The sequence below is a fragment of the Trachypithecus francoisi genome, unplaced genomic scaffold (genome assembly GCF_009764315.1).
Source record: "Trachypithecus francoisi isolate TF-2019V2 unplaced genomic scaffold, Tfra_2.0 Lachesis_group20, whole genome shotgun sequence".
Taxonomy (NCBI): domain Eukaryota; kingdom Metazoa; phylum Chordata; class Mammalia; order Primates; family Cercopithecidae; genus Trachypithecus; species Trachypithecus francoisi.
This window is the reverse complement of record NW_022681466.1, coordinates 42,789,961-42,817,692: the sequence shown is the minus strand read 5'-3', so window position 1 is coordinate 42,817,692 and position 27,732 is coordinate 42,789,961. Positions and strand designations below refer to the sequence as shown.

General features: G+C 43.8%; 1 protein-coding gene across 1 annotated transcript in view; it reads right to left on the bottom strand.

Annotated features, from left to right (window-relative positions):
- The window catches only part of ERN1 (endoplasmic reticulum to nucleus signaling 1), a 92,222-nt gene extending 65,215 nt beyond the window's left edge, over positions 1-27,007 (bottom strand). The window contains exon 1 of the mRNA XM_033183979.1: positions 26,812-27,007. Coding sequence (XP_033039870.1) covers positions 26,812-26,868 — 57 coding nt within the window. The 5' untranslated portion in view covers positions 26,869-27,007. The remainder of the gene's footprint in view (positions 1-26,811) is intronic.
- Positions 27,008-27,732: the final 725 nt, after the last annotated feature.

The following is a 27,732-nucleotide window of genomic DNA, read 5'->3' as shown; positions in this document are numbered from 1 at the left end:
CATCACCAACAATTAATCATTCCCTAATACTGTGAATTCAGCTGTTAATGCTCTTGCATTAATTAACTATTTAAATATATTTCAGGTAAGAAAAAAATATTTTCTTAAATGTCTTCTGAAATGACTTCATTTAGAAAAAGCCTTCAGTAAAGAGAATTATGGACACGGGGCACATAGGTGTTCAAACAGCACAAAAACAAATGAAATGGCCTCTAACAAAAAACCACCAGTTTCTAAACCAGCATTTGGGACTGACTGGTCAGGCAGGGAGGCAAGCTCATCAGTGGCTGGAGAACAACCAGCAAAAAACCCACAGCTTCCTGGGCATGGTGGCTCACACTTGTAATTCCAATACTTTGGGAGGCCCAGGCAGGAGGATTGCTTGAGCCCAGGAGTTTCAGGCCAGCCTGTGCAATATAGGGAGACCCCATCTTGACAAAAAAAAAAAATTAATTTGCCAGGTGTGGTGGTTTGTATATGCAGTTCCAGCTACTCAGGAGGCCAAGGAGGGAAGACTGCTTGAGCCTGGGAGGCAAAGGTTGCAGTGAGCCAAGACAGTGCTACTGCACTCTAACCTGAGCAACAGAGCCAGACCCTGTCTCAAAACAAACAAACAAAAAGCACCAGGGCTTGATCTCAGCAGCCTTATCACCGAAGTTTTGGCTTGTTTCCACTTACCACTGCACTGTTGCCCCATGCAATGGTAAGTACAGCAGGGAAGACCCTGCAAGCTCCTTTGAGATTCAGAACATATGAAAGCCGAATGTTCCTTATCAGGGGTTTCAGAAATGCTGCTTTTGCCAAAGAAATGCAGCTTGTCAATTTCAGACATACATTTCAAGAACTGATTCCCAGGTTAACTGACTACCTGATAACAAGGGACAGGGCCAGGCGTGGTGGCTCATGCCTGTAATCCCAGCACTTTGGGAGGCCCAGGCAGGTGGATCACCTGAGGTCAGGAGTTCAAGACCAGCCTGGCCAACATAGTGAAACCCTATCTCTACTAAAAATACAAAAATTAGCTAGGCGTGGTGGTGCACACCTGTAATCCCAACTACTCAGGAGACTGAGTCAGGAAAATTGCTTGAATCCAGGAGGCAGAGGTTGCAGTGAGCCAAGATCACGCCACTGCACTCCAGCCTGGGTGACAGAGAGAGACTCTGTCTCAAAAAAAAAAGGGGGTCAGAAATAAGAACATTAAAATGGCACAGCCTTTTCACCTCTAAGTCAGTGGGAGGATACAGTGTCATGCACACATGTTCCATACCCACAGTTTTCCAGTGATCTACACTTAACGAGGTTTAAAATCTCTGTTCCATTTACAAAACTGGAGCATCTTACCCCTGCAAAAAAAAAAAAAAAAGGCGTGTACACACAAACACACACACACACAGACACAGAAAACTTACGATTGTGAACTAGAGAGTCACACACTTCTCAGATGGCACGTAAATGGATCAAGTCCAACCCAACTGTACATCCCTGTCTCTTTTTTCTTCTTTTTTCTGAGACAAGATCTTGCTTTGTCACCCAGGTGGGAGCACAGTTGAGCGATCAGAGCTCACTGCAGCCTGACCTCCTAGACTCAAGCAATCCTCTCCCCTCAGTCTTCCAAGTAGCTGGAACTACAGGTGTGTGACACTAGCCTGGCCAATTTTTAAATGTTTTGTAGAGATGAGAGTCTCACTACATTGACCAGGCTGGTCCTGAACTCCTGGCCTCATGCAGTCCTCCCATCTCAGCCTTCTGAGTTGCTGAGATTACAGGCATAAGCTTAAAATAAAATAAAATAAAATAATTATCTGGCTGACTTACCTGATAATTAAAAAAAAAAAGACTTAACATAAAAATCTTTTCTACAAATCTCCCCATCCCACCTCCACTCCAACAGACCACAGAGTTTATACAATAATCCGGCTAATAACAAAAAAAAACTTTTTAGGAATATCACACCAATCTCTAGAATTTGTTCAGAGGCTGGTTTTTTTCTGTGTGTGTTTTTGTTTGTTTTGCTAATAGTCCTCTCTGTTCATTGGATTACTGTGTTATTGCATAATCCCAATGCTAGTTGTATTTATTTAAGGTTAAGAAAGCTGCCGGGCACAGTGGCTCACACCTGAAATCCCAGCACTTTGGGAGGCCGAGGTGGGTGTATCACCTGAGGTCAGGAGTTCGAGACCAGTCTGTCCAATGTGATGAAACCCCGTCTCGGCGGATCACGAGGTCAGGAGATCGAGACCATCCTGGCCAACACAGTGAAACTCCGTCTCTACTAAAAATACAAAAAAAAACTAGCCGGGTGAGGTGGCGGGCGCCTGTAGTCCCAGCTACTCGGGAGGCTGAGGCAGGAGAATGGCGTAAACCCGGGAGGCGGAGCTTGCAGTGAGCTGAGATCCGGCCACTGCACTCCAGTCCGGGCGACAGAGCGAGACTCCGCCTCAAAAAAAAAAAAAAAAAAAAGAAACCCCGTCTCTACTAAAAATACAAAAATTAGTTGGGCATGGTGGCAGGTGCCTGTAATCCCAGCTACTCGGGAGGCTGAGACAGGAGAATTGCTTGAACCTGGGAGGTGAAGGTTGCAGTGAGCCGAGATTGCGCCACTGCACTCTAGTCCAGCCTGGGCGGCAAGAGCAAAACTCCATCTCAAAAAAAGAAAGAAAGAAAGAAAGAAAACCATTCCTCCAAACTAAAAATACTTACATAATTTGAGCAAGGACAATAGAATATCATACAATACCACGTGTTCCTCAGTTCTTGGAACCTGCAACCTGCCAACAACAGCCAGGCTGCCTTTTGCAGCGCAGGGTTCATTGCCAGGACTCAAATCTACTGGATGGTTGGCACAGAGGTAAAACAATAAATTGGCATAAGGGTTCCTTTTAGTTGGCTAATGAATACACACTACAGTATTAAAGGTAAGACTTGAAACAGGTATGCAAGTGAGAGAAGGATTATATAACAAAGATTTCCAAGAAATTTTGTTTTACTGCCCAGTTAGGACATATGAAATCTTGAGAACAATTAAAAGTGCATGTCGCTAAATGTAGAATAATGATTTCAAGCGGATTAGAATGTGCTAAGGAATGAGAGCTTATAATTACTAACCTTGGCAATCATGCTTGGAGGTGGGAAGGGCACGCTACACAGGGGAATGTGCCTATGCCAAAGCACCTATCAAAAAAGGCAAGATAAAGTTGCCTGTACACACATGTGGATGTGGTGAGGGGTGCTGTCTAGATGGGTAAGAAAGTAGGGGCTAATAATGAGTAATGACAAATAGACTGGATTATTCTGCTGGCTATAACCGGCTGAAAGCCACAAGATGGATCAGCTGATTTTAAGAAACACCAGTGAGACACTTTCTGGCATGCCATAACAGGACACCAGTCCTACAGGGTTTCTTACACACACACACAAGTGCTCTCTCTCTCTCTCTCTCACTCAACCTGTGCAGTAACACCAATATAGCAGGAAGAAGTACCTCAAAATGGTATTCTATAACATAGACCCTTGAAAGGCACTAAAGGATATTCAAAACAAGGACATCTGTGTCTACAATTCTTCTACTTGCAGCAATATTATCTACCTCAGACGATAAACTCAAAGCCTGGCCATTTGTGATTCTCTGCTTTATAAAGGCAGCCAGCAGAGTACCACTTTCTAATACCATTTCATCACATGGTAGGAGACTGTCCCATCATGGCCAAAAAGACAAAAAAAAAAAAAAAAAATTCACCAAAGCAGTAGAACACTCAAATCAGTGCCCATAACATAAAGCTCTCTCAGTGATTAAAGCAAGCCCTCAGAGTAAAAGTCTCACAATGATCAGGAGGGGCTCAAGTCTCAGCTCACAAAGCACTATCTCTGAAGTTATGTTAAGTAAAGACCTAATTACGACAGATACAAAGAAAAATTGTTTTGTTTTGTTTGTTTGAGACAGGGTCTTGTTCTGTCACCCAGGCTGGAGTGCGGCAGCACAAATTACAGCTCACTGCAGCCTCGACCTCCTGGGCTCAAGCAATTCTCCCTCCTCAGCCTCCCAAGTAGCTGGGACTACAGGCATGCACCACCATGCCCGGCTTTTTATTTCATTTTTTGTATGTTGCCCAGGCTGGTGTTGAACTCCTGGGCTCAAGCAATCTTCCTGCCTCACCTCCCAAAGTGCTGGGATTATAGGCTTGAGCGGCTAGCCTACACAAAAGATTTTTATTCAAATCAAACCCTGTTCCCTGACCCTCATATCATTTACACATACAGCAGCAAAGCACTTATACCCAAATATGGAGATTTCTATACAGCCACCTGAACAGTGAGTAACAGAAATTTCACTACTTTTAGTCTCCTGTCTATGGAAGGACATTCAGAACAGAATTAAAACATCAGCCATAGACACAAACAAAAGTCTTACTGTTTTAAAGATTTCAGTCCACTACTAAGTCATTCCAAATTCTGTTATACTTCGTTTACCTGCTTGTAGGTCAGCAATAATCCATCAACCATACAGTTCCTTCTAACCAGTCTATCGGCTGTTGTGTTTCCTGATATTAAGTCAATAAAGGCAACCATGACATTTGCTTTGGATGGGAGTCAAGTGTCTAGCTGGGATGCAGTAAAGGCCAAGGCCTAACTAAATGGCACTGTGTGGTTTCCAAACTAAGCAGCTGAGAGAGTTAAACTTTCAGTGTTTGTGGCAAGTCTGGCATATGGTGTAATTAACCACCACCCAAGACAGTTAGGACTCTTCTTCAGTTTAGGCTACTATCCTCCTTTAATAGATCTGACAAAAAAAAAAAAAAAGTACCTCATAAATCCACCATATTCCTGAATGGAAAGGTATGCTAATTTCACAATAGGTGAATATAGTTCCCCCCACACTGGTTTTGGGGCCCTGGGCTGAGTGTCTGAGTTCAACCATTTGCAGTTCTGTTTATGTTCATGGTCGCTCTGCCATCCACTTATATTGCCATCATTGGAAGAAGAAATATATCTGGGCACGAAAGGTGCTACATGAAATCCTTTCCCCCGCCATGGTCAGGAAAACAAGCCCTTTTTCTCAGGGTGGTATCAAATCCCTAAGGTCCCTGAGGATCCCTGGGGAGCTAAGCCAAATCCCACATTTTACAGATATGAAAACTGAAACCCCAGGTTACACGATCATTTAGTGGTTGAGCTTTAGAATGCAGGTGTCGCTACTCTATTTTGTTGTCTTTGCTAAAGGGAAACAGCACCAACTGATATCTAGTAACAACCAAGAAATGTATTGGGCTAATTTACTTTAGTGGAGAAACATCCTAAACAAACTAAACTAATACAGGCCCAACAGATTATAAATTTGTATGTGCACCATCAGCCTTACAAAAAGTCAAATTTTATCCATTTGAGTATGTCTACTCATGCGTAGTTAAGAAGTCCTGGCCAGGCGCAGTGGCTCACACCTGTAATCCCAGCACTTTGGGAGGCAGACACGGGTGGATCACCTGAGGTCAGGAGTTCGCGACCAGCCTGGTCAACATGGTGAAACCTCGTGTCTACTAAAAATACAAAAAATTAGCTGGGCGTGGTGGCAGGCACCTGTAATCTCAATTACTTGGGAGGCTGAGGCAGAAGAATTGCTTGAACCCAGGAGGCAGAGGTTGCAGTGAATCGAGATTGCGTCATTGCACTCCAGCCTGGGTGACAAGAGATTCCAAAAAAAAAAAATCGAAGAAAAAAAAAGAAGTCCTCACAGAGAAACCCCAAGGGGAAAAAAAATAATAATAATTTAATTACATACCAACTTTTTCAGTCCTGGTAATAGCAACTAATCTGAAACTGTCAATTTTGCTCTTCACATTTAGTTAGGAATTTCTTGCAGGGGACAGTAGAGTAGATAGGGGAGTCAAGTAGAAAGTGGGAAAATACTCTAGTTAAAATAAAATTACCTACAAACAACTGTATTTATGACATAATTGCTACCCACACTGGCCAGATGTTGCCAAACTTTAGGCTAGAAGTACTAGGAAATACACCTCGAGTTGAGATATCTGGCTTGACTGACTTCTGCCAGCCACGATTCCCACTGTTTGAAGTTGATTTGAGGATCACACACGTCTCTACTGGCCCAGGCCACCATACCACCTTCCTCTCTCCAATTAGCAGGATAATCCTTTAAGTCCATGCGGCTGCACACAACGCAGATCCACCAGTAGGGACTGTTTACTGCTTCTGGGATGTGTAATTTTTGAGATGAAAAGGACCGAAGAGATTACCTTACCCAACCCTCTCATCTCACAGGAAAGGAAATCAAGGCTCAGAGAGGTGAAGTGACTTGCCCAGGGCACCACAGACAGTTAACCATAGACACTGGACTGGAACCAAGGCCTCCGCCTCCCCGTCTAGTCCTTTTGCCCACTATGCCACACTATAATTTCACTACTTTAAATCATGGTTCACTGGGAGCCAACGCCTAAATTACTTCAGGCCTGAAGCTCCCCCTCTGAATCCTGCTGGGGTAGATGAAGATCGGCACTCCACTTTGATATGAGGGTTGGATCTTTCGGATGAGACCAAAATGTAATATTTAGAGTCTCTATAGAAACCCAGTATACCAACTGGCACTGCAAATTATACAGGGAGGGGTCCTTAAAAAATGTTCAGCATGAAAATTCCTGAGATCCCACTGTTCGTCTAAGTGGGTGGGAATAACACACAAAAAAGTCAAAGGTCACAGCCTTAATCACCATAAAAAAAATTCCTACAATACACATTTACCCAAACCAGTCTTTTAAAAAAAGTTTGTTAATTTTTATTTTTCACATTGACATATAAAAATTATTTATACTTATGGTGTACAACATGATGTTCTGATATATGTATACGTTGTGGAATGGCTACATCAAGCTAATTAACATACCCATTACCTCACATATTTATCATGTTTTTGTGGTGAGAACATTTAAAATCTACTCTCTTAGCAATTTTCAAGTATATAATATGTTGTTATTAACTATAGTCACCATGTTATATAATAGATCTCCTGAACAGCCTAGTTCTAATGGTTTTTAAAAATGTCCTTTGATGAAGACGATGATAATGTGGCCACTGCCAACTCCTTTGATGAAGCCAACATTCTTTTAATGTCAGTGCCAAGGAAACGCGCATTACTGATCAGCACAGCACAACTCCTTTGAACTGTAAGGCCCATTTTAATGACCAACCATAAACTGATGGGCCTCACACAGTAAGCTATGACTGCTTCACTTGGTAGAAATAAGATGCTCACACAAAAGAAAGCATATTCTGATAACTGACTTTTTCTTGTCAATATTACATCAGATTTCTGTAATTTCAGCATAGGTTTTCTATTTTCTAGGCTTCTCTGACAGGAGATCTTTATGCATCCTCACACGTTTAAATAGAGATTGGAAAGCACAAGAAACTGCTAGGAAGACTGTGTTGGCACAACCAAACCTTCCGAGTTGAGGCTTGAAAACAGGACTCAGAAACAGGCGCAAAGCATGAGGAACCGGCTAAGAGCGAACAACGCTGCTTTCTCCTGCTTATCAAGTGGTTGGCAGGAAACAGAAGCAGGAAAGAAATACCAACGAGGAGACAGCAAACCTATGGGCTCAAAGAGGAGGACTTTCCAGACATCAAAGGAAGAACTCCCTTGTGAAAAGGGAAAAACGGCTGTCCCAGGCAGGAATGGGCAACGGACTATACTACAAAATATTTTTTAAAAGTTTGTTTTTATTTTTTACATTGACATATAAAATTTATATATACTTATGGTATACAACATCATGTTCTGATATATGTATACATTGTGGAATGGCTAATGGTCTTATCAATGTCCTATACATGTATACATTGTGGAATGTACAATGGTCCTATAAAGGACATTCTCTGCTGTCATTCTCAGTTTTCCCAGAAATCTCTCTTTCTGAAGTCATCACCCTGGTCAGCATTCTGCCTAGCCTGGAAGTCATCCAATCTTTTTTTTTTTTTGAGACGGAGTTTCATTCTTGTTGCCCAAGCTGGAGTGCAATGGCGCGATCTCGGCTCTCAGCAACCTCCACTTCCCGGGTTCAAGCGATTCTCCTGCCTCAGCCTCCCAAGCACCCGGGATTATAGGCACGCGCCACCACGTCCAGCTAATTTTTTTGTATTTTTAGTAGAAACAGGGTTTCACCATGTTAGCCAGGCTGGTCTCAAACTGCTGACCTCAGGTGATCTGTCCACCTCAGCCTCCCAAAGTGCTGGGATTACAGGCATGAGCCACCGTGCCGGGCCACGTCATCCAATCTTATTGACAACTTCTCTAGGTCCCAGAAGTGGACATGGGCATCTGGATTGTGGGGCAAGGTGGCTAAGTTTCCACATTTGTTTTTTCTTTTAAAAACTGAGGAATAACAACATCCCTCTAAACACTAAGAAAGCAAAATAAATATTGAGAATTTCAAAAGAGTTATACAAATATTAAGAGAGATTATTTAATACAGAAAAAATTTGTGGCAGCCAAAGAAATCATCAGGAAGTAAACAAAACTCAAAAACCTGACTACCCACTCTGTCTCAAACCTCCACTGCTCCTCATCTCTTACCCTCATGGGCAGACAGCAATAATGTAACAACTGATGCTAGGAGACAATCAGGAATAATTAAGGAAGAGTTAAAATACGTTTGGCTTGTGGTGTTCAAGAAGGAAGCAGTGGCCAGGCGCAGTAGCTCACGCCTATAATCCCAGCACTTTGGGAGGTCAAGGTGGGCAGATCACTTGAGGTCAGGAGTTCAAGACCAGCCTGGCCAACATGGTGAAACCCCATCTCTACTAAATACTCAAAAATTAGCTGGGCACAGTGGCACATCCTTGTAATCCCAGCTCCTCAAGAGGGTGAGGCAGGAGAATTACTTGAACCTGGGAGATGGACGGTGTAGTGGGCTGAGATTGCACCACTGGACTCCAGTTTGGGTGACAGAGCGAGACTCTGTCTCAAAAAAAAAAAAAAGAAGAAGAAGGAAGTAGAGTGTAACCGCTGAGGAGACTGTCAGTAAACATTACTACATTTTAAGTTATCGGATTGTATTTCAATCATTTGGATACTCACCTATGATGCTGCTACTAAACGAGTCAATAGACACTTATTAAGCTCAATGTAGCTCCTGAGCAGTATAATGTGGTTGTTAAAAGGGTAGATTCTGGAGCCAGACCACCTAAGGCAATCACTTACCTCTCTGGGCCTTGAGTTTCTCACCCATAAAATAGGGATAATGCTAACTAACTTTAAAAAGTTGTTGGGAAAAGCTTCTGGATAGCTGAACACATGGAGGTTCCTGATGGGTAGGGCATACCCCAAGGGCATGAGATGTCCATGCTCCTTCCTGCACGCCTTGCCCTATGAGTCTCTTCATCTGTATCCTTGATAATAAACTGGTAAATGCAAAAGTCACCAACTCTAGTCTAATTGGATTGGGCGACACGCAGACTCTGAGGCCTAGTGTGAGGCTCACACTGTCTGCTCTGGTAGACAAGAGATCATGAGTGCTGGAGAGCACAAACTTGGGTGTGCTCTGGAGGTGGAGGCTTAATCTAGCTGAAAGAAATCTCTGGGAATGGATATCAGAAGATCCGGCCTTAATGTATTTCCACGGTGACTAGCAGGCTTTTCTCCCAAGAAGGTGAGCCAAAGGATGATCTAAACAAAAGCTGTGTTTTAAATATTTAAACAGTTACTGGTTAGTTGGTTCCCTGGCTATCTAGTTGCCAGTGCGGCATCATGCAGTGACCTATATGTTTAAGCTGTTAAATGTGCTACCCCCACCAATAATGAGATAGACTTTCATGAAAACTGTGCAGTTGTGTGGATGTTTGTTTTCATGTTCCCTTAACCACTGCATATTGCCATTGAATGAGATAGATCAGTGGGTATTTTAGGATGAGGTTAAAAACATTTTATTAAATTCAACCATCATTCGAACTACTTTTGCTATCCTGTAACATTAAAAATTATGAAATAAAACAAGTATACATAATTAGTGGCTCCAAGTAGTTGCAGAGTTAAACATTTCCAGCTACAGCCAAATCTCCCTGGTATCTAACACTTTATTTTTCCAGAGCATTTTGCCCTTTATGTAAATCTTTTGCTTTTTTTTTTTTATTGAGACAGAGTCTCGCTCTGTCGCCCAGGCTGGAGTGCAGTGGCGTGATCCTGGCTCACTGCAACCTCTGCCTCCCAGGTTCCAGCAGTTCTCCTTCCTGCCTCAGCCTCTGGAGTAGCTGGGATTATAGGCATGAGCCACTATGCCAAGCTAACTGTTTTTTTTTTTTTTTTGAGACAGAGTCTCATTCTGTCACCCAGGCTGGAGTGCAGTGGTGCCATCTCGGCCCACTGCAACCTCTGCCTCCTGGTTTCAAGCAATTCTCTGCCTCAGCCTCCCGAGTAGCTGGGATTACAGGTGCCCACCACCACACCCAGCTAATTTTTGTATTTTTAGTAGAGATGAGGTTTCACCATCTTGGCCAGGCTGGTCTTGAACTCCTGACCTCGTGATCCACCTGCCTCTGCCTCCCAAAGTGCTGGGATTACAGCCATGAACCACCGCGCCTGGCGACCTTTACCTAAATCTATGCCACAAAGTCCTCTGTGTCCCTAGAATAATTCCATGAGCTTTTAATAAGAAGGTAAATGCTTAAAAAGAAAAAAGAAAAACTATTGCAAGGAGAGTTGAGTCAACATAAGTAAAGCTCTTAGAACGGGCCTAACATACAGTAAGCATCATGTGTCAGTTATTATTATTCATTAAGAACTGTATGAGACACTAGGATCTAATCACAACAAAAGAGATCTGATTCCTGCCTTCATGGAGCTTACAGTCCAATAGGAGACCCCAGTAATCGATAATGACACAAACATAAAATGACGAATTGTAGTAAGTGCCATGAAAGGGTCATACTGGAAACTGCAACAGCATAACAGAAGAAGAGGATCTGGTCTTGTGATGGTGGGGGAAGCACAGTGTTAAAGGAGATTTTCCTGAAGAAGTGATGTTTGAGTTAAGATCTATAGGAATGGAAAAAGGAAAGAAGAATTTCCTGGCAAAGGGAAGAGCCTATGCAAAATTCTGAGACTGCAGAGAATTTGTTGTGTTTTGAGGACCCAGTGGACCAGTGTAGCTGGAGAGAGAAAGCAGAGGGGATATGGGACACGGTGGGGTTAGGGGAGAAGTCCCAGCATGCACTCATACGGAGTGGGCCTCAAGGGTCAGAATCTTTTTTCACATGTCTTATTTGTTATCTGTGCGGCTGAAGGAAAGAACAGGAAGGCTGCTGTTCACATCGTTGTAAAGCCAACCTGGAAGAAAAAAAAGCGTTCCCCCTAAGGTGAGGTGTGTAATACACCAACCACAACCTGTTCACACTCTCGGTGAGTCTCCTCCACTGTTTTCATTTATACTAACATTAGACTGATGTTGCCTAGCTGGTTTACAGCTGAATATTAGCAGAACACATCAGAACTTCATAGGAGAGTGTAGTAAATATGGCTGTTTCTGTGATGAAATGTGGCCATCAGGACAAACCCCAATGCAGGTTTTCTTGCTTCCTGAGACTCCTCATTTGAAGTGGAGCCATTTATCTGGCTAGCCATCACGCATGGAATCAGAAAGCTCCCTCTGAAGGGCTGAGTTAAACCTGTACCTTCCTGTCTTTTTAATCTTCCAGGCTCCCCATCTCCACCGTACCTGCAGTCAGTGCCAGGACTATTTTCATTATAAGAGGCAGAAATCTTGGGGGTACTAAACTTACAGGACAAGGTAAATAATTGGCTCATGGTCTCACATTACTCAAGTAGGCTGGCAAGGACTTCAGGATTTGCCAGTCTCTTCCAGGCACTCCCTGCCTCATACTTCTTCCTGTTGGCTGACTCTTCTATTTCAACTCCTATGTGCTAGTTCACTTACTCCAACCCCGCCCCTAGGCTGGACTCTTATCCTGCATATATACAGAAAGAAGGGTCCTGTTACACACAAGGCAATGCCACCACAAGGCCTATAAAACTCCTGCCTTCAAGGGGTTTGCCGTCTAGCAAGAGAGCCGTGTAATGCAGAAAAAAAGACGGCAAGTTCCATGGCCGAGCTTCCCGAAAGCTGACTTGGCATCATCCCCAGGTCCTGCACAGAGCAGTTCCAAGAGTCTGGGCCCACTCTACCCTGCTCGGCTGTCTTCTTACTCCTTGCCCTAGCCTGTGTCCATATAGCTCCAAAACCTGTTATTTTATCCTCTCAAACTCTTTGGTTTAAAAAAAAAAAAAAGTTCCTCAGGTATCCTCATGAGTCTGGAACATATAGATGCTTTTGAGGTGAATGAAGCTGACAGAAGATGAGGTGGGCACACAGATGCGTGTTCTGGTTTGAGCTCTGGGCAAGTCATTAGATTTCTCTAGGCATGAGTTTCCAATTTTAGAAAGTAAGAAGCCTGAGGTGTGGATGGTGGCTGCAGCTCTGAAGCATGACGAGCCATGACTTACCAGACCCTCATCTCTCCTCAGGCTTTGCTGCAGCTTCTTCTGGCCCCAACCAACCGAAACATGCCCAAAATCCACATAAGAATTTGAGAGTTTAGAAGTCCTGATGCCTTTGAACACAGTCCTTTCCAATCCTGGTCTTGCAACATCTAAGTGTCTCCACTTACCTCAAAATATTGCAACATTAGAAATTAGTAATAATCTAAGTCATTTTAAGGTTCAGGATAGGGAAAAGAAATACCATGAAAATCAACTAATGTTACATGGGACCAGGTAGCTGACTCCTAGGCACACACACCTACTGTAGACTCTAAAACCAACCATCTCCTAAACTGAAAGGGCAATGCCTTTTCTTCTCCCAACCACAAAACAGATAAGTGATTGAACTTTTACCAGGCAATGAAAGCCCCAGAGATTTCCAAGCACTGAACCATCAAGATTAAGATAACTTAGGGTCAGTTTTACAAGCAACTGTGGCTTGGTTCCCAGTTAGCTGAGCACCAAAACTACAGATAAACTTGTTCTTAATCTCCACATATAAAGGAAACCGTTTTCTTCTTTGCAAAACCAGCTCATGGCAAGTGGAAAACGAACCCTAACAGAATTCTAGAATAAGGTCACTGGATTGCTCATAATGAGGCAGTACCTTTAAAGGTCACAGATTCCCCAAATTCGTTCTTACAACTTTCTTACAGCATTTGTTTATCTGGAGATGTTACAAATACTTCTACAATGGCAAAAACAATGTAATCTTATTTAATATAAAAAAAAATACACACACACATACCCATTTGTGTATCTGGAAGCACAGCCATCACAAAAATCAAAGAATGGCCGGTTCTTACCCCTCTGAGTTGTCGGGGCTTTCTGAGAGTTCCCTGACAGGACTTAATGTCTTATCATGTTATCCTTAAAAATCAACAATGTGGCTGGGCGCAGTGGCTCACACCTGTAATCCCAGCACTTTGGGAAGCCAAGGAGAGTGGATCACAAGGTCAGGAGATCGAGACCATCCTGGCTAATACGGTGAAACCCCCGTCTCTACTAAAAATACAAAAAAAAAAAATTAGCTGGGCGAGGTGGCAGGTGCCTGTAGTCCCAGCTACTCAGGAGGCTGAGGCAGGAGAATGGTGTGAACTCAGGAGGCGGAGCTTGCAGTGAGCCGAGATCTCACCACTGCACTCCAGCCTGAGCAACAGAGCGAGACTCCATCTCAAAATAAATAAATAAAAAATAAAAAATAACAACAACAACAACAACAGCAACAATGTGACCAGGTGCAGTGGCTCACGCCTGTAATCCCAGCACTTTGCGAGGCCAAAGCAGGCAGATCACTCGAGGCCAGGAGTTTGAGACCCACCTGAGCAACATGGCGAAACCCTGTCTCTACTAAAAATACAAAAATTAGCTGGGCGTGTTGGCACATGGCTGTAATCCCAGCCACTTGGGAGGCTGAAGCACGAAAATCCCTTGAACCCGGGAGGCAGAGGTTGCAGTGAGCCAAAATCATGCCACTGCACTCCAGTGTGGGCGACATAGCGAGACTCTATCTCAAAAAAAAAAAAAAGAAAAAAGAAAAAGAAAGTAAAGTCAACAATGTTCACACTCAGTCCCTCATATTTGCTCAGGATTTTCAGACACACCTGAGGACTATCAACACCCGTCCTCCAGAAGATTAGACAAGAAACAAACGAGAGTACCAACCTGTATATTACCCCAACACTAAGTGAGGTGGTGCTATTTGGAGTGCAGGAAGGGATCTAGTCTAGGAGAGTACAGTGGTCAGGGAAGGCCCTAGGCCCTATACAAGACAGGTGAGCAATAGCCAATGAAACCACTGTGGCAACTTACGAGGCCTCCGTTTCCGCGCTCTGCTCTGTTTCTCCCCTACAACCCCTGCAGAACTTTATCACCTTGCCACATTCTATATAATGCATTTACCATGCTATTGTCTATCCCAACCAACTAGGTAGAAGTTCCTTTAGGGCGAGGGTCTTTGTTTTGTTCATGTGTCCTAAGCATCTCGAACAGTGCTTGGCATAAAATATGTAGTCAAAAAGTTGATAAATAAATGAACAGACGAACAGATGAAATTCACTACATTCAAGAGCTAGGAAGCTGGGAGGCTCAGAGCAAAGCAGCCCTCCCATCTTCTACCTCCCCATTGAGAGTATGAGGCTGCACCAGAAAAAGAGGTGGCCGGGGGACTAATCACTTTCACCTAAATGGTGATCCTAATTTGGGAAGACATTTGGAAACAGGCTCACCAAAGAGATTTTCTGGTTCCATTGCTTTGTTTTACAGATGAGGAAGCAGAGGGGGAAATAACTCATTTGCCCAAAGTTGCACAGCTAGCTAGTACAGAACCTCCGGACTTTCCCTTATTGAAAGAATACATACAATGTCATCACATGGAGCAAAAACACATATAGAAACAAGATACTAACCCTGTGATTACATTTAAAAACAGCAAAAATGATAAACTCTGCCTATCTGCTCAAGGAGTGCAGAACTGGTCTGCCACTTGGGATTTCCTTTAAGCATTAAGTTAAATTAGGGAACAGCCCTGGTGCTAGAGTCCACATAGCGCTTTCAGGCCAGGTGCCAAGCCCCATTCCGAGGTTGTATTCAAAGAGCAGGCTCCCAATTCTACTGACATTTGTCAACCTGGTTCCAGCAGAGCTTTGGATTTGGTCCAGCCCACTCAATGTGATGCTTGGAAGCAAGTGTCCTCTTGTTTCTAAACCAGCTAATAAGGATCCTCTGAGAAACAACTGAGATGGGTCCATGGGCTGAGACAACTGACTGGTCCTCTCCTGTGTTTTACAGCTGGGCTTGTCAACTCGGCACCTGCTATAAAAACCCTTCCAGGGAACTCTGCCTGACTCAGGCAATGAGGCTAACAGCCAGTTCTCACATGAAAAGGGGAAGGGAGTGTCACAGCCTGCACCCTCCCACCATTTGCTTCCAAAACATACGTTCCCACCCTGATAGGAAAGTTCCTGTTTGTTCACAAGCTTCTTTTTGTGCTTTAACTAACTCACTCCTTCTACAAATCCCTTCTCCTCACTCCCACTGGCTACTTCACTTTTGTTATAGAAGGTTCTTTTAAAACCATGAAGATTATTTTACCCATCAGGGTACTGTGAAGGAACCTGGAAAACAGTATTGTTTTGATTTCTTAAGCCTCATAATATATGGAAAAGGCAATAAACAAATATATAAATAAACAAGCATAAGTTGGGTAACTTTAAATAAACATTTAAACATCTTACAATTCAGTAACTAAACATGTTTTAATATAAGGCCCATTAGTTAAAGCTGACAAAAGCAATTTCAACCATTTGTACTCAAAGAAAAAAATCTATTGGTCTTAAATTACTTGCTCTTTAAAAGTTGAATGATATAGTATAGTAAAGAAAATGTAATATTAGGTTCCTTTTTTTCTAGGCTTTTTTTTTTTTTTTTGAGATGGAGTTTCACTCTTGTTGCCCAGGCTAGAGTGCAGTGGTGGGATCTTGGCTCACTGCAACCTCTGCCTCCTGGGCTCAAGCGATTCTCCTGCCTCAGCTTCCCAAGTAGTTGGGACTATGGGCACACACCACCACGCCTGGCTAATTTTTGTAATTTTTTGAGTAGAGACGGGGTTTCACCATGTTGGACAGACTGATCTCTAACTCCTGACCTCAGGTGATGCCCTGCCTCAGCCTCCCAAAGTGCATGGACTACACACATGAGCCACCGTGCCTGGCACTTTTCTTCTAGTTCTAACACTAACTAGTGGACTCTGTCAATCCTACCCTCTCTGTAAAATGAGCCGAATGCTGTCTCTAGTCTGGTCCCGTGCTCTGCGACATGACTGGGAATTTGGGGAAGCATTTGTTCTTTCCAGGATTAAGCTACAAAAATTACTTGAAGGCCTCATCCTGGCTGCACACCTGAGTCACTTGGGCCTTAAAACATTTTTTATTGGTTCGTTTGGTAGAGATGGGGTCTCTCATTGTTGCCCAGTCTGGTCTCAAACTCCTGACTTCAAGTGATCTTCCTGTCTTGGCCTCCCAAAGTGCTGGGATTACAGGTGTGAGCCACTGCACCTCGCCTTAAACTTTTTTTTTTTTTAAAGAAAGAAAAGATGCTGGCCCCCACTCCCAGAGATTCCAATTTCATTCACCTAGGATGGGGCCTCAGCATAGGGTTTTTAAAAAGCCCCCCAGGTGACTGAGTCATGGCTGGGAAGCACTGCCTCAAGTAACACATTCCTAGCCACAACTGTGGCTCCCAGTACAGATGATTCTCTCACTCCTAGTGGCCTCTCAGGAGTCACGGGCCATTTGCTTTAAGAGAAGAGAGATCTGATTTACCTTGGTCAACAAACTCCTCTGATTCAACTGGAGATCAATGACGATGTTAGGTTCTAGGGGTGACAGCACTGTTTGTTCAGAGAATGTACAGAAAAATTTGGTTTCCATGACAGACACTCCTGCAGCCCAGACAAACAATTATTCCCTCATCTGACATAGAGGGGGGAAATGATCCACCGGAGAATGGTATGGTTTTGAATTATAATTATAAATTAGTCTACTAACAAAGGAAGTCATGTTTAACACATGAGAGGACAACTCTGGGCCAAGGTTCATTTTTTTAACAGTGAAACATCATGCTGAGTGAAAAATGAAACTGACATGGAATAATCACAAACCATTTACCTCATGGGGTTTGGCAATGGAAAAATTAATCTCACTCCTGATAAGAAGAGCCCACCAAAAGAACACTACACACTATGGGTCACGTCCACCCAAGCAAATATCCTGAAAGCTCCTCTAATTCTATAGAAAGACACACAACTGGTGCAATCCCATTAAAGAATATAAAATATAGCTGAAGCAACACCTCCCCCCCCCATCCATACCCACTTGATTGATGATAATACAGCCCCTTGTTTTATTGGTCTTCATCAGTCTCAAAAAGGAATTCAATAAATATCTGCTGAGTGCCCACTACAGTGGTTATAAGCAGCATGCCATGTTAAATGCCACAGAGGATACAACCAACAGCAAGCCAGGGTCCCTGCCTTCTAGGATGAACCAGCAAGGGAAGGGAGACACACTCCCAGGGGCACCTTCCTGGCCCCCTTGCTCCTTCCTTCCCTCATTAGTCTCTTCTGAGAGCTACCTAAGCTAACTTGAATCCCTCCATTGTGGTTTAGGAGCCACAGTCACGGCCACTGTCTCTCTCCTGTCATCATAGACCTGCTCCCTGGTGCCAGAACTGCTTGGCAGGTGGGGCCTCTGCAAAGGCAAATACCCAGAACCAGCATGGTAATGCAAAAGTTTCAGGATTTCTTAGTGAAGGCTGTGACTGAGCCAGACAAGAGAGGCTTTGGTTAAAAGCCTCTAAGGAAAGAACTTTCAGTTTTGTTCTTTCAGACATATGACTAGGCGAGATGTTACTGAAAACATGCACCTGCTTGGATATTATTAGACTCCAAGCAAAGAAATGAGCTTAAACTGTGAATTAGGCTTAGCAGGCTTTTTTTTTTTTTTGAGATGGAGTCTTGCTCTGTCGCCCAGGCTGGAGTGCAACGGCAGGATCTTGGTTCACTGCAACCTCCGCCTCCTAGGTTCAAGCAATTCTTCTGCCTCAGCCTCACAAGTGGCTGAGATTACAGGTGCCTGCCACAATGCCTGGCTAATTTTTGTATTTTTGTAGAGATGGGTTTCACCATGTTCGCTGGTCTTGAACTCCTGACCTTGTGATCTGCCTGCCTCAGCTTCCGAAAGTGCTGGGATTACAGGCGTGAGCCACCATGCCCAACCTAGCAGGCTGTTAATCCCTACTCTTTCCATGATTGCTGGATTTGACTCTACAGTTGAAAATGGTCAATTTTCCTTACGGAGACTCTCAGGTGAAGGCAGCCCATCTCAAAACGGCATCTTCGCACAACTGCAACAGAAGGCCATGATTCTTGACAGAGGAAAAAGAGCATTATCTGGGTATTTTCCTGAAGCTTACAAGAAAGCCTACTGGCCTAGACCGTCTCTAGATCCTTGTCTCATGGCCACGTAGCTTGGTCAGCTCCTCAGGGTATGACTGAGGGCAGCCAGACTGGTTTGTCCCAACATACACACCAGAACATAAGCACTGCAGGGACCGCTCTTCAAAGGGAAGTAGGAGGATCTAGTTTAAGGTTTGGTTCTGCCACTCACACATGACCTTGGACAGGTCACCAGCCCTTGCTGGTTGGCTTTTCCCATCTGTCTGTTCTGGAAGACAGAGGAGGGTAGTAATTTTTTTCAGCTTGGGAGAGGAGGGTAATGCCTGAGAGAGGGTGCCCCAAATACCACCCTCCTAGGTTCTGATGTGCTCATACTGTTACTGAGGGATGTGCATCATATTTCTTATGTGCAGCTGGAGGGGGAAAAAATTGAGACTCATTGGACTACATGGCTGAGAGCCCATCAAGCAGTCTAATGCACTCTGATTCCAGTTATCTTGGGAGGCTACACATCTATTTATACATGCTTCTAGGGTTCAAAATATTTCTGGAATTCTTTGGAAATTCCCTTCAAAGAATATACTTTTGAATCCCCTAAATGGTAAAAATCCTGCTCACTTTAGGATGGATTTCATTTTAATAAATAGTTGAAAATCAAATCCAAGTGTCCTCAATAAATCGTGTGATCAAACTGGGTAATAACTATTTTGATCAAAAGTGCAGTGTGAATCATGTAAAAGTCCTATTAAGCAAAGACTGGAAGGAACTGGAGAATGTTTTAACTTGTATAAGGATAACTGGCTTAAGAGCAAATATTTGTTTTTAAAGGTTCGTTTTTGTTTTAAAGTTGAATTATTAAATAGGTTAGACAAGTTATTAAATTTAACTGGAAATTCTTTTTTTTTTTTTTTTTTTTTTTTTTTTTTTTTTTTGAGACGGAGTCTCGCGCTGTCACCCAGGCTGGAGTGCTGTGGCCGGATCTCAGCTCACTGCAAGCTCCGCCTCCCGGGTTCACGCCATTCTCCTGCCTCAGCCTCCCGAGTAGCTGGGACTACAGGCGCCGCCACCTCGCCCGGCTAGTTTTTTGTAGTTTTTAGTAGAGACGGGGTTTCACCGTGTTAGTCAGGATGGTCTCGATCTCCTGACCTCGTGATCCGCCCGTCTCGGCCTCCCAAAGTGCTAGGATTACAGGCTTGAGCCACCGCGCCCGGCCCCAAATTCTTTTTTAAAGACTGATTTCCATAACATGCAAACTCATGCCAAAGGGTGATTATTTTGAAAGGGACATATTGTTTTAGAAGAATAAAGTCAGGTACATTTGTAGGAAAAGCAAAACAAAACAAAAAATAAACCACCACAGATATTACATTTATTTTTTTATTTTTCCAGGTAGCTAACCTCAGCAAAAGGTATTACTTTATTATCAAGTGGCACTTCAATATTCCTAGGAAGAACAGCCACATGTCTTAAGAACTGCAGCCTCCAAAAGGGACAATCAATGTATCAACTCTGATTTATGAACAGTCTTGAGGCAAAATTTTAAATGGCCTCACAACTGACCATACAAAGAATCTTATCTGCAGGAGGTGGGCAACCCTCAAAACCAGAGAATTATCCCAAGGTAGTTCAGGGTGCTCACGGGAGCCACATCTGCTAGAAAGCTGATCTGAAACCACTGCAAACCAAAGGACCCCACAAGTGAGTTATTTAACAAATCCAAATAAAACATTTTCTCAACAGCTTTTAGGTACAAAAGGTGTCATCCAGAGAACTGCCCTGGTTTATTTACATCTTTAAAATATAAACAAAATGTAAACATTCTGTTTTCATCCAACTTAAAGTCCACACTCCTAAAAGAAAGTGGCCACTGATAAAAGAAAATGGTATACTTGAAACTGCCTGTCATAAAAACAATTTAAGGTTAGTTTTGTGGTTTTTAAAACATTCAATATTGCTTAGGGGCTGGGGGAGAGGGCTGTAAAATACTACATACAATCAGCAAATTTCAATTCTAGGAATTTCCTTGAATTCAAGGAAATAACTAAGTAGTTAAAACTCATTCAAGAGTTTAGCAACAAGAAAGTTCATTACATTGTTACAATTTTTATAATGAAAATGAAAACATCTGTGTAGTGAAAAAAATTTAAAAAATAAAATAAAAACAGCCACAATACCTAAATGATTTGAGTGGTCAAATTATGGTACATCCATTCCATTCAGAGAAATACTATGCAGTCAATTAAGAATAATGTTGCAGAATTAAGTGTATTGACATAGATCTATATGTTTCAGTGTGGGGAAGAAAAGTATTACCTGTAAATATGTGCACAGAAAAAGCATCTGAAAGAACATATGTCAAGCTATTAGTAGATTAGTCACTAGAGAAATGCAAATCAAAGTTATAATGAGTTACCACTCCACATCCACCAGGATGGCTAAAATTAAAAAGATAGGTAATAATGGTTAGGGAATAAGAGACATTGTAACCCTCCTTTATTGCAGGTGGGAATGTAAAACAGTGCAGCTGCTTTGGAAAACAGGCAGTTCCTTGAAAGGTTAAACAAAAAGTTACCATATGACCCAGCAATCTCATTCCTAGACACATGCCCGAGAAGAGTGAAAATAAATGCCCACTCAAAAATTTGTACACGAATGTTCATGGCAGAATTATTAATGGTCCCAAAGCAGAAACAATTTAAATGTCCCTCAATGGATGGATGATATGGTTTGGCTCTGTGTCCCCACCCAAATCTCATCTTGTAGCTCCCATTATTCCCTGTGCTGTTGGAGGCAGCTGGTGGGAGATAACTGAATCACGGGGGTGGGTCTTTCCCGTGCTGTTCTTGTGATAGTGAATAAGTCTCGCGAGATCTGATGGTATTAAAAATGGGAGGCTCCCTGCACAAGATGTCTCGTTGCCTGCTGCCATCAATGTCAGTAAGATGTGACTTGCTCCTCCTTCATGATTGTGAGACCTCCCCAGCCACGTGGAACTGTAAGTCCATTAAACCTATTTCTTTTGTCAATTGCCCAGTCTCGGGTATGTCTTTATCAGCAGCATGAAAATGGACTAATACAATGGATAAATAAAATGTGGTATATTCATATAATGGAATATTATTCAGCAATAAAAAGGAACAAAGTACTGACACATGCTATTATACAACATGGATGAACCTTGAGAACATGATGGTAAGTTAAAGAGGCCAGTTACAAAAGACCACATAATGTATGATTCCATTTATATCTTATATAAAGATGTCCAGAATAGGCAAATTTATAGACAGAAAGTAGATTTGTGGTTGCCAAGGACTAGGAGGTTTGGGGGGAAACGGTATGTAACAGCTAATAGGTATGAAGTTTATTTCTGGGATGATGAAAATGTGTTAAAATGGACTGTGGTGATGACTGCAGAATTCTGGGAATATACTAAAACCCACTGAATTATACACTTTAAATGGGTGAATTGCGATGATAGGTGAATTATATCTCAATAAAATTGTTAAAAATCTACATAGAGGTAATGTTTGGAAAATAAGATAATAGAAGCCTTGTTTTTATTTTTTAATTTAGGCTTATCTATCCTTTCTAAGTTTTCTACAATGAATATGATTACTTTGAGACAATGCCTCAAAAAAAAAAAAAAAACTTCCCCTGTTATCATACAGAAAGCACCAAACCCAAAGTAATTGAAAAAATGAAAATACCCCTTTCCTTATGATCCCTATGGCCACAGCAAGATGACTGGCAGGCAAAGCTCGGCTTATTACCGCATCAACCCTGATCAGTTACAACCCCAGTCCCCAAATGGTTGGGCACAGAAGCTCAAGTTTTTTTTTTCTTTTTGAGACAAGAGTCTTGCTCTGTTGCCCAGGCTGCAGTGCAGTGGTGCGATCTCAGCTCACGGCAACCTCTACCTCCCAGGTTCAAGCAATTCTCCTGCCTCGGCCTCCTGAGTAGCTGGGATTACAGGTGCATGCCACTGTGCCCAGCCAATTTTTGTATTTTTAGTAGAGACAGAGCTTTGCCATGTTGGCCAGGCTGGTCTCGAACGCCTGACCTCAAGTGATGCGCCCGCCTTGGCCTCCTAAAGTGCTGGGATTACAGGCGCAAGCCACCACGCCCGGCTGAGAAGCTCAATGTTTTTCACATGGATGATGGTTTACTGAGGTGCTACTAAAATGACAAATGTGATGGTGTACTCAGAACATTTCCTATCGGGTTAGAGAAGACGTTCTGTGGGGAAAAAGTGAACAAAAATCGATCACATCATATTTTTATACTGTTGTATTTGCTGTATGTTTGTACATGAGCAAAGATCATAAGATAGTGATATAGAGACTGTCTAAAACCAGCTGTGTCGCTCTAAGGCAGGGAAGTTTGAAACCAAACATGGGATATAGGTAAAGATAGATAGAAAAAAAAAAAAAACTGCTTCTGGGAAATATTTCCAACCAGTATGTTTATTATTCACAAACTGTGATTCACCAGTCCTATTTTTTAAGCCAGCATCACACTCTAATCATATTCCTAGGTTACAAGCCCAGAGTTTGTGCATAATAAAAACTGAATCCATTACGATGATACATTAGGCTTTTCTCCCCTATGTCATCTCTTTAGGGAGAACATTTGATTATAAAACCTACAAAATATTGAACCTACGTATTACTTTGGATCCCGAAACCAAAGAGGTTTCCTATGAAAATGAAGCAGTTATCCAAGGATTCTTTCACCTGAAAAATGGAGTCCAAATCTGGGGCAGGCAAATAATGTAACCCTCAGACCCATGCAAGTGACACTATTCCATCCAGACACGAAGAAATTTTTATGTGGTTCACTGGATTTATGCTCGGAAACATGGTCTATTGTTGAACTCTCTCTCGAATAACTCTCAGATACATTTTTCTCCCGTGCTCTGAGAAGCTACATTACTGCAGAAGGCTGAGTAGGCAGGCAAGTTAATGAAGCAATACACATGTGCACAACTACAGTTTAATTTCATGATCAGCAGCCCTGATAACAAACTCAATGAAACATTCTACTTGTGGCCTCAGTATAAACACTTGATATCGCCTATTAGGATAATGAATGCAGGTGATCACTGTCAGAATAAATGATAAGCAAAGACATTGCTAGTTAAGACTCATCTATCAGATTACAGTGTTTCTGTACACATATGATCCTCAGTTCTTGGTGACTTTTTAAAAACCTTCCTCTAAAACCAAAATATTGGCTAAACGAAAGAAATTTGATATATTATAGCTTTTTTAAAAAAGGTACTTTGCCTCACATTGTACTGATCTCTTTGATAACTGAGAGATGTGGCACCTAAACACCATAAAATGAGGACTGCTGACAGTGATGATGTAACACTAACCAACTCTAGGAGAAAGATATAGGTCTAGGAAGAAAGGAGAAACTCACTGACTAAATAAGCACATTCTGGATTAACAAAAGACAGCCTCAAGTGCTTAATAATGCCAATGTTATTGCGTTTTGGATCTGGTAGCCTAAAGTCTCAACTCATAATGAGTCAATGTCTGGCTCAAAAAGACACACACTGAAAGAAAATCACAGTATTGCCTCCAATGCAACAGTTACTCCATCAATCAAAAAGAAACATCAAAAACTATTTCTTGCAGAGGCATAGTATAACATTCAAAAAATGATGACGTAGTGTAAAAAGCATCTTTGGAGGGTAAAGAGAATTTACATTTATTAAGTACGTGTGAAGGTGGTGCCTTCTTTCACGTGTTAGCTGTCCCAATTTCACCTATCAGGAAGCAGTCTCTAAGAAGTAAAATCACGGCCGGGCGCGGTGGCTCACACCTGTAATCCCAGCACTTTGGAAGGCCAAGGTGGGTGGATCACTTGAGGTCAGGAGTTCGAGACCAGCCTGGCCACCAGGGTGAAACCGCGTCTCTACTAAAAATACAAAAATTAGCTGGGTGTGGTGGCAGGCACCTGTAATCTCAGCTACTTGGGAGGCTGAGGCAGAAGAATCACTTGAACCCAGGAGGCGGAGGTTGCAGTGAGCCGAGACCACACCATTGCACTCCAGCCTGGGCAACAAGAGCGAAGAAACTCCATATCAAAAAAGAAAGAAAAAGAAGTAGTAGTAAAAGAATATGCCTAGGGCACAGCTAGCAAGTGACCAGTTAGAACTCAGGTTTGTCTGATTTTATACCCACTGTGTTCTGCACATCACTGTTGCCTGGTTTAACTGCAAACTTTGCTATGAGTTTCATTCACAATTTTAAAATAATAATTTTTACTATGTTAAAACTCTTGAGAGAAAATTCTAGGAGTGAAATTGTGACTTTTTTTTTTTTTTTTTTGAGACAGTCTTGCTCTGTCCCCCAGGCTGGAGCACAGTGGCTCCATCTCTGCAACCTCCGCCTCCCGGGTTTGGGTGCTTCTCCTACCTTAGCCTCCCCAGTAGTTGGGATTACTGGCCTGCGCTACCTGCGCATTAGTCTGGCTAATTTTCATTTTACTTACTTATTTATTTATTTATTTATTTATTTTGTATTTTTAGTAGAGACAAGGTTTCACCAAGCTGGCCAGGCTGGTCTTGAACTCCTGACCTCAAGTGATCCACCCACTGTGAGCCAACGCGCCCAGCCTGACTTTTCACCTAAATAGTAGTTACACTAAACTATAACCTTTTCATAAGGGTACAGAATATTTTATCATGAACTCTGAGAAGTTTGGATTTCTAAATACAAATTGGAAATATTTACACGAACTGAAACTATAGTTCCTACTAAAGCTAAATCGTTATTTTTGGCTCTTTAGCCTAAGTTATTCAATAACCAAACACTAGAATCCAGTGAAAAAGTAGCAAAAGGAAAGATGTGGCAAAGGAAACCATATACACCTATCCCTTGACGATATGAAATGATCGAATTCCATGTCTAACATTTGGTCATTCTACTTACACCCTCATTTGTGAACAGATGCCAGGCAGTAGTTACCAATCCAAAGTGAGATGCTCAAGTTCAAAACCTGACCTTAGTTGTAGAAGTGGGGTTTTTATTTTAAAGAAAAACTTAACTTCCACAAGTTCTATTATAAAGAAAGTATCTACAAATTTTCCTTTATTTAAAAAAAAAAACCACACCAAAAAAAACCCGAATTTGAAAAAGGTGACCTTATTTATTTACTTCGTCTGTTTCCAAATTCTTGTTACTCCAAGAGTACAGACAGTTATTTACCCAAAATGCAAAACCTCCAAAGAGTTCACGCGGTGGCTGGCACGCAGGCACACACATGTCAGTGTTCTACTGGGACACTTGGTACATGATATCCCTATTAAAGAGTACACAGTACGTTTAAAGAGGTCATTAAACAGAACACGGACAAATTTGCCACGCTCACATCCTGAACAATACATTTTGTAAAAAACACTCGCTAATTTAGGTTCTTCAACCAGGAAAAAAAAAAAAAAAAAAACCAAGTCTCCCACAAAATGTCTCCAAATCCACAGCTGAGTGAAGGTCATAAATAGTTAAATGAATGTAAACCAGGCCCTATCATTCGTCTCCTCCAGAAAAAAATGGAAAGACATTTCTGATGACCCCAGGTGCTCTCCCACGAGAAGAGAGTCTTTCATTTGAGGTTCTGAAATGGCCTCACCTCGAACCCATGTGGGATCTTCCAAGAGTGCTATTCCCACAGCTCCACTTGCTCAAGGAAGTCTTGGTGCACAGAAGGAAGCCTGCAGCCTCCCAGTACCAAGAAACCGGCAGGGCAAGTGGCAGAAGCCAGCTCTCGGGTGAGAGTCCTTACTCCCTGTTGCATTCGTTCCCCAAAGTTTTCGAATTTTTAAAAAGTTCAAACACGGATTCGAAGCGCAGGACAGACCCTTCCCCTGGATCCCAGCGCCCTTTCGGCTCCTCCTGCGGCCCCCGCCAGGCAGCGCCGGCGCCCACCCGCGAGGACGAGGGTCCCGCAGGTGGGCGGCCTCCCCAGGCCGGGGCCCTCTGGGACCTCCAGGTGCCGTCCAGGGCGCCACGAAGTTGCGCCCGAACCCGCGGGGTCCGGGAAGCCGCTGCCCCTAACAGCCGCGCTGGCTTAGGAGGCTCTTCGGGCGGCCGACACCTCGGTGGGGCCGCGACTCCAGTCAGGGAAGGTCTCCTGGCCCGGCGCCGCCTTCTACGCCCGGCCCGAGCCTCCCTCGGCGGGGCGCACGGGGCCTCTGGCCGCCGCCGCGCTCCCAGCTCGGACTCCAGCCCCGACGGCCGGCGCGACGCTGCCCCGGCCCCGACCCGGCCGTCGCGAGCTGTCCTCCACCCCACGCTCCCGGGTCACTCACCCCGAGGCCGGGCAGCAGCAGCGTCAGCAGCAGCAGCAGCAGCCGCCGGGCCGGCATGGCGAGGACTCGGCCCTGACTCCGGGGGCGGTACGGACAGAGGACGGGGCGGGGGCGCCGCGACGACAGCGAGGCGGCGACCTAGCCTCAGCGGACGCAGAGCTGACTAGGCGACGGCGGCACCCCCATTCCCGGCCCTATAAGCGCGGGTGCCTCGGCTTCTTCCGGTCGGGGCGGGGTTGGGGGCGGTGACGGGGGCGGGGCCAATCCAGGGGCGTGTTCAGGGCGGAGATGGGGGCGGGGACGAGGGCGGGACGAGGGCGTGACCCGGGGGGGTTGGGGGGGCTGGCTCGGGGCGGGGCCGAAGGCGGTGCTGGCATCTGGTTGGCTTCGCTCCTCAGGAGGCGGTGGCGGCTATGGAGGACCCGGCCTGGGCATCCAGCGTCTGGGGGCGCTGGGTGATCGAGGCGCGAAGCTTGTCTGTGGCTGGGAAAGACCTGCAATGCCCCCACCAGGTGGTCCCATTAACCCTGCCAAGGGACCTGCCGCGTCAGACTTCATCGGGGAAAAGGGCGGGACACGGGCGGTCCCGGGTGCCTAGAAGCCCCCTTTCCGTCTTTCCGCTGTGGTGGACTCATCGGCGAGGTTTACTGAGGCGACCTCCGGAGCGAAGGTTTCAGCAGCAACCGGAGGCTTCCAGCAAACACGGCTCAGCTGCCCCGCGCTGCAGTCGCAGTGTTCACAGCCGTAGGGTTCTCCAGCTGTGCCTCGTCTCCTCCAGTGCCTCTTTCTTCCTTTTCCTTGCCCTCAGGAATTCCCCTCAAGTCATATCCAACAGCCATCAGTTCCGTTTGGAATGAACCACGGCCAAGTCACTCACCAAAAATTATAAGGAGGAAACCAATTCGGCCACTTGTGTCACGT